Source organism: Eublepharis macularius, chromosome 7 (assembly GCF_028583425.1).
Source record: "Eublepharis macularius isolate TG4126 chromosome 7, MPM_Emac_v1.0, whole genome shotgun sequence".
In the NCBI taxonomy this organism is placed as follows: domain Eukaryota; kingdom Metazoa; phylum Chordata; class Lepidosauria; order Squamata; family Eublepharidae; genus Eublepharis; species Eublepharis macularius.
The window spans coordinates 80,794,205-80,802,122 of NC_072796.1; the positions used below are offsets into that span (position 1 = coordinate 80,794,205).

General features: G+C 40.7%; 1 protein-coding gene across 1 annotated transcript; it reads left to right on the plus strand.

Annotated features, from left to right (window-relative positions):
* Positions 1-4,878: 4,878 nt before the first annotated feature.
* On the plus strand, positions 4,879-7,182 carry LOC129333113 (cation channel sperm-associated auxiliary subunit delta-like). The gene has a single exon (XM_054984530.1). The coding sequence runs from the start codon at positions 4,879-4,881 to the stop codon at positions 7,180-7,182; it is 2,304 nt and encodes a 767-aa protein (XP_054840505.1).
* The last annotated feature ends 736 nt before the right edge of the window (positions 7,183-7,918 follow it).

Here is a 7,918-nt window from a genome sequence, read left to right on the forward strand (position 1 = left end):
GCTGTAGCTGACTAGGTGGTGAACAATTGTCAATACACACCTACTTGACCAACTCTTTAGAATATAGACAGGGTTGCTTGGGTCATTCATTAACTTTAAAAAGGAACTGGTTCAGCATCCACTTCAGCAAACATAGGAAATCACTGGCTTGAAGAAGACACAAAATATCTATCTACCAAAGGAATCCCCAAATCCTACAGTAGTTTGCAGTAGTTTTGAAAGTGCTACTAAATTCCCCCCCTAATTTATTATCTAAGCATTCACTAGTTGATTGCTCATTTGAAACTGTACCACATCATTTTAAGTAACAGCAAAATGAAGAGCATGGACATGTACAGAGTGCACATTCTTTGACAACGTTCTCTCTGAGCTGCACATAGGGCAAAAGGAAATTTTAAAAAGGCCTCTGATCTGCACTCTCCACCCCACCCCCAAATCTTGTTCATGTAGATGGGCTTTCTCATTGCTTCACAGAGACAGCACCCAGGCTGCCATTTTAGGAATTATCCTTTTCTTCAATAGATACCACCTCACCATTTAAAAATGGGATGGAAACTGAAAGAGGAGCTTAGGAGTAGCTGAAGCAGCCCCCACGCACACAAAGTGTACCATGAAAAACCTAACTGTTCTCAATCAAGGATATATAGACCCATCCCACATCCAGCAAAAACCACAGCAGAGCACAGCAAGAGCAAGCAAACAAACAAACAATTTTAACAAGGAAACATAGGATCTACACTTCCCCATTGTTCCATTTCCAAATACAATGTAATGATAACATAACCGAAAAATAAAATAAAACAGAGACTCACTTTCCCCCTATTAAACAGAACAGAAACTGTTCCTTAACAGAGTAGCATAGATTGCAAAGAAAACATAATAGGTGGTTGGAGCATGGTGATTGGTGTGAGTGTGAGAGAGAAAGTAACAAACTTACACTTGCCTTAGGTTTAGAAAAGCAATAAGAATTCTTTATTATAGCAACTGCCTACTTCAATAGGAACGTGGAGAGAGATATCTATTTACCTATCTAGTCTGATGGACATGGATGGCAGGACCTGCATCCATGGTACAAGATGGAGAGAAAAAGAAGAAGTGTGACAAAGAGAGAAAGAGAAACATGTCATGAGGAGGAAGTCCTGAGATTAATCATCTACACATCAAAGGATAGTTCAGAGCAGTAAAGGAGTAAACAGTAAACAGATGCCCTAACCTTTCTATCTTTCTAACTCTCTGGTTTGTCCCCCTCTGAAACCTGAGGAAAGGGACAATATCAAGTCCTCCTCTTCTAACATTCCCCAAGTGTAAATTGGAGCCAAGCAAGTATGTTGGGTCCAACAGAGGCCTTGTAGTCTGACTGTTGCTACATTGAAAGTGGGTGGAGCCATTCAGGGTTAAGGACTAAGCTACTTTGCATGGGCCATAGCCACAGGTCCTTTAAGGCAGTGTATAAATTCTGTTTTAAATAAAATTTATTTATATACATTTAAATTTAACAGAAAAAAGAAAAGAAAAATGATTATAATTGCATCAAAAGAAAAAGCAAAGAAAAAAGTAAATATATAATATAATAAACAATGCTATTGTAAACAGTAATAATTATATGATGATAGCAACCATTTTACTGTCTTCTTGTAATAAAAGATTATCATTTGTATCTTCTCCTTCTGCCTCTGTTTTGTTCCCTAATTACTACCAGTTCCCTGCTGTTTTGTTCCCTAGTTACTACTAACTGATCTGCAAAGGTTTTGGGTTCTATCTTTGCAGTGCTCTAGATTAATAATTAAGGTTTTTGATATCCAGCACATATCAATCCTTGAATGTTTGGTACCTGTCAGAAAAGAAAGTATAGTATCTAGTATTCACAGGGCTTTTTTTGAGCCGGAACACCCTGGAATGGTTTTCTGGCTCATCTTTAAAATACCCACGTGACTGGTGTCATGTGGGTATTTTTAAAATGGCCTGTTTTAGCCATTTTGGATCCTTTTGGATCCAGATCAGGCCTGAAACGGCCCATATCAAGCCGCTGCTGGGCAGGGGAGGGTTCCCCCGCCTGGCAGCAGCCTGATCCTGGCCATTTTGGGCCTGAAATAGCCAGGATTTGGCTTCTGCTGGACAGCGAACACTCCCTCACCTGGCAGCAGCCCAATCCTGGCCATTTTGGGCCCCTTTTGGCCATTTTGGGGCTAATTCAGGCCCAAAATGGCTAGGATTGGGCCCAAAACAGCAGCCCTTCCAGGCCAGGCCAGGCCATTTTGGGCCTGTTTTGTCCCAATTTGTGCCCGAAACAGCTCAGATTCGGCCCCCGCCAGGCAGAGAGTGCTCCCCCACGGCAAAGAGGCCCATCCTGGGCTGATTCAGGCCCGATCAGCTTTATCCGGGCTGAATCGGGGCCCTCTATATAGTACAGGAGCACTCTTGGGGTGGCTATGGCCTGCTTGATGACAAAACGTCATCAATGGGCTTACCCTGATATCAATGGGCTTACACTGGTGTAACTCTGTTTAGGATTTCACTATAATAGAGGTGGTTTGTCATTTCCTGGCTCTGCAACACTGGTCTTTATTGGAGGTCTCCCATCCAGTTACTAACCAAGGCCAATTCTGCTTAGCTTCTGAGATCTGACAAGGTCAGGTTCACCTTGGGCTATCCAGGTCAGGATATACATGTATGTAAAATAAAGGATTATGACATGTATGCTTATCAGCTTCTTATTTCTTTTACATGTGATTTGTGTATATTTGACTGTTTCAGGATTTGATTGATTTTTAATAAATGTTTTAAAGACAATACTGAGTGATTATTAGCTGGAAACATGGTTTTCACATACCTGGAATAAAAATAAACCTTTTTTCTGATCCTCTCAGTCAGAAGCTTGTTTACCTGTAAAGTATCAGCTGTGGAAGAGAATGGCTGTCTTAAATACAGCTCTGTGGTTTAGTAGTAAGAGACTTGTTCTAAAACAGAAAAAAGGATTCTTGTTTCCACATGTCTATTTTGAAAGAAGTTCCCCCACCCCCTGCAGTACACATTCCCCCTATTGCAGAATCATAACTGTGATATAATTATTCCTGCTACTAAGTATTGGATGCTATCTCCTGCATGTGGTGAGGAAATGTTACATTTCCTTGTCAGAAGAACCTCATCTGCCATCAGTTGTAGTGAACAGGAAACAAATGTGGCAGAAGCCACATCAAGGGCACATTCTGGTGAAAGTGATTTACTTCAGCAGAAATGTTTTACTTCTGCATTGCCTGCATTCCAGCTTCAGAAGGAAACTATATCTTTTCCATTCTGTTGTCTGTACGCTGAGGGGAAATATTTGTTGCTGGTCAGCATGTGGGATTAGCAAATTTTAGTAGAGACCTTGGATCAATCATGTAATCATGAATTTACACGAGTAAGAGACGCAAAATGTATTTTCTATGCATGTCTTAAATAACTAGTCCCCGCAGGGCCTCTCTGCCTACATACCAAAGAAGAGGGGAGAAGTTTAGCCTTCAGGAGATAGATAACTGGACATTCCTGTGATGCAGAGGCAGGGGTAGAGACAAAGGAAGAATTATGAGTTCTCCCCCCCCCTTTGGAGAGGTGTGTGTGTGTGTGTGTGTGTGCAATGCTGTCGCGAGAGTGAGAAATGGAGAATACCCAATCTAAAGGTATAAAAAGATCAGATGCTTATTTTGAATGTGACTTTCGTTTCTCCAAAATGATGTCATGAGCCCTTAAAAGTAGCATGTGCTCCTTTGTTCTCTGGTACACTCTGAGCTTACTTGTAGCCTGTACCCTATTTGCAAATATACTGTTGTTCTTTACATCCACCCTTGTCTGTCTCATCTCTCTTTTGCTCGGCGAATTGGAAGGAGCAAAGGGGGAAGGCACTTTTGTGCAACAAGCAGGATACCAAGAAGCATCACAGGCAGCAAAACAAAAATTCCCTCCCCTCCCCAAACATAGTTGGGTTGGTTCTGAGTGGTACAAGAGTAGCAGACTAGGATCTAGGTGACCCAAGTTCAATTCCCCAATCTACCATGGAAGCTTACTGGGTGAACTTACACTACCTCACAGGGTTGTTGTGAGGAAAAATGGAGGAGAATGATGTAAGCAGCTCCCCATTGAGAAGGAAACCACAGCATGTATGTATGTATGTATGTATGTATGTTTGGTACCATGGTTAAGAGCCAGTTTGGTGTAGTGGTTAAGAGTGCGGGACTGTAATCTGGAGAGCCGGGTTTGATTCCCCACTCCTCCACTTGAAGCCAGCTGGGTGACCTTGGGCTAGTCACAGTTCTCTGGAGCTCTCTCAGCCCCACCCACCTCACAGGGTGCTTTGTTGTGGGGATAATAGTAACATACTTTGTAAACTGCTCTGAGTGGGCATTAAGTTGTCCTGAAGGGCAGTATATAAATCAAATGTTGTTCTTGTTGTTGTTATGTATGTACGTATGTACATATGTATAAATAAATAAAATATGAAAAAAATCAGATGACCTGCCTATATGCATGGGTTCGCAGGATGATCAGTGCCATCGGAATTTTTACCCCAGTTCCTCTCGTCAGCCACACTCGTCTGCTGCAAAATTTAGAGCAGTAGGAAGCACATGCACCGCAAACAGCCCTCACAAAAACAGCCAGAGTATCAGATAACTGCCCCTTTCATACCCCTCCCCCATCTTGCTTTAACACAGTCAACTGCCTCTCAGAATCTGCTGCCAGAGCAACAGTTGAGAGGAGAACTTTGAGAGATGCCACAGCTGCAAGTACTTGAATCCATCCACCTATTATTATTGTCCAAAGGGAATGATTCAGACCTTAGCACTGTGGAAGTCTGGCACCTGCCTGGCCCTTTTAGTGAAGCTGTTGCTGTGTTTGGCTGAGATGAATAATGGTTCGTGGCCATGCAGCCGTGAGCGACTGGTTTATTCAAGCCAAAGCTTCCATTCACGGATAGTAGCAAAAGGAATGCAGCTTCTTTACAGGGGTGCTGACCCTATTGTACTACAACACCCTTGTGGAAATAATTTTGTTGGTGGCATTTCTCCAGCCATTTACCTTGGGGAAAAGGTTTTTCTAAGTTTTGATGGGTTTGAGAGTAGCCTTCTACCCTTTACCATTCCAACAACTCTTGCAACAGCTCCTGCTTTGGTCAGCTCTGCTATCTTTGTGCAGGCAACTCGGATTGTATTAGCAATAAATGGGAAAGTCTTTATTTATTTTTATGAGCCATTTGACTCATGGAAACAATCAGAAGGAATCAATAGCCCAGTTACTGAGATCACGAACTCTGGATGCTGCTATGCTCCAAGTGACCCTAACTGCAACCACATAGGTAGTTTTGTTTTGGCATATGATAAAGGCAACTTGATCTCTGACAGCCACATTTTCTTCTCAGAAGATGGAGGCTACAAATTTCATGCTTTACCCATGATCCCGTTCCTGAGTGGCACACTGGTTAGTATCTACAATTTCATTTCCATAACAAAGCTTGGATTCCTCATCAGCAACACTGAAGCTAACATGACAACTGCTAACTTCCTATACTATTCCATAGAGAATTTATACAGTTATTATGGAACACAATTTGACTCAAATGAAGTGGGAGAACTTATGATTACAGTTCCCCCTGGTCTGAGAGGTTTTGTCATTCTTTGGACCAAGAATATGTTTTTATTATCCTCTAATAATGGAGTGACTACAGAAAATGTTGCTGTTTTCCCCACAGAAGACTATCCAAACACATCACTTCCTTTGCATAACCAAGGTGTTTGTAATGTGGCTACCACCAGCAGTGAGGTTGCAGCCCTCACGAAGAATCAGAAGCTCTTCTATGGAAGCCTGGATATAGTCTTTTCAAAGATGGTGCTCATTGGAGACAGAAACAGTAGTAAGATTTCCACACATTGTGATGTGCTTATGTTTGATAAAACTGGACTGCTTACCATCTTAAACCCTGTCCCCAGTAATGAATCCGGGTTTTATAATTTTCACAAATGCATCATCAACTTACAGGACAGGCTCATGAATGTGCGGCCACACCTGCCGCCCTGTCCTGTAGAGATCCTCAGTAGTGATTTCCATAATAAGATGTATTATATAGACATGAAACAGCAGCTTCATTTTAATGTCACTTTTGTGCCCAAGCCAGGCTCTGCGGCTTTCCCATATGTGACTCTGAGCAATCCTCAAATATTGGGATTTCAGGCTCGGATTATGCAGGATGGCTATACCTATGATGGGAACATTAAATTTAGCTTACAGATTATATTGCTACAACAATATGTTTCAGACATGGCTGAAGCTGAGCTTTATGAGAAAGGAATCTCAGCAGGGATCTCTACCCTTACTGTGGATATCTATAACAAAGGTATATTCTGCATTGACATGCATCCATTGACAGCTCTTATTGCAATGCAGTGTCCACCTACTAAACATATAAGACCTTTCAAAAATACAACAGCGTGCAACAAAGGACTCTTTAACAGAACAAATCTGCAGGATAGTTTCAGTTACATAATTAAGCAGGATGTATATGATCCAGAATTCCTTGGAAGACAACATCTAGATCAGAAGGACCGTAATGTTACTTATCCTTATGAACTTCTTGGATGTCCAATCCTCTTGTATTATGATAACCCATGGCTTCCAACTCTCGAACTATGGGAAAATGATAAATTTGTGGAATACGTTTCTGCTGATTTTGTATTGTTTGAAACAAATGGAATGCATAATTACGATTATCTCCTGACTGCATCGGAAGCGAAATGTATCTCACAGCCTCAAAACTGGAGCACTATGTTTGAATGGCAACTTCAGCCAGACCCACATACTGCATGGTCCAGAAAAAACTATAAGAGTTGCAAGGTTCCCAGTCAAGTACGACCTTTAGAATCACCATCTATAAAGTATCAAATTCTAAACCTCAATGAAGAGAATAGGGTAGTATTTTCACAGTACAATGGCATATATGTCTTCAAAGTTATTGTTGTAGATACAATATATAGTTACTGTGAACTATCAACTCTTCTCAGTGTCTATGTGCATGGTGCCCTCCCAAAATCTCAGATAAATGTTGCAGGTATGCTGATTGGTATTCTGATTCTCATATTCGGTTCAATTTTGATGGGATATTTCTTTCCTAAATTACTACATTTGAGTGAAAATGCAAAGATGAAATCCCTTTAGATATAATATTTTAGACTGGGAATGCCTTGTTTAATGAAACTGAGCACTGATGGGGAAAAATCTGTTAACTAACTAATTTTTAGGGCTAGTACTTTTTAAAAATAAATGTGAGATATTAGACACAAGATACCCAAAGAACCGTCTTGATGTGTCCCCCCTCGTCCCCCCTCCATTCTGAGTTTGTTTCATTGTCATTTATTTTATAAAATCTTTTGCGTATACCATAATAGTTTTGACTCTTCTTTTCAAATTACTTGCATTTTAGAATGATGCCCAGTAGACCAAATAAAATTCTGAATCTCCTTTCTTCCCACTTCCAAGACCAAATTAATTGTTGAATTAAATATGCGGGGGAAATTAAAATGTAGGCATAATTCTGTATGTGACCCTAAACATTCAGCTAAATACAGTCCCAAATCTTATTTTCTGGATATATAATATGTCCCAAAGGCACAATGAGCATGGAATATATCCTAGTCTAGATAAATGTGATGGTATGCCTCTAAACATTTTTCAACTTTGTCATGCAGTAGTACAAAAATGAAAGAACATATGGCTTCCTATTATGTTCCTTTATGAAAACATACAGGATCAGGCACATGGAATACTGAATTTCATATCCTGGATTATAAATTGTTAGCACAACTGAAGGCATTGTGCTACTCCCAATTCCATTTTAATAGCGTAGGAGCCACAACACCAGTCCAAACAAGTGTCCATTTTCTTTATTTATGTT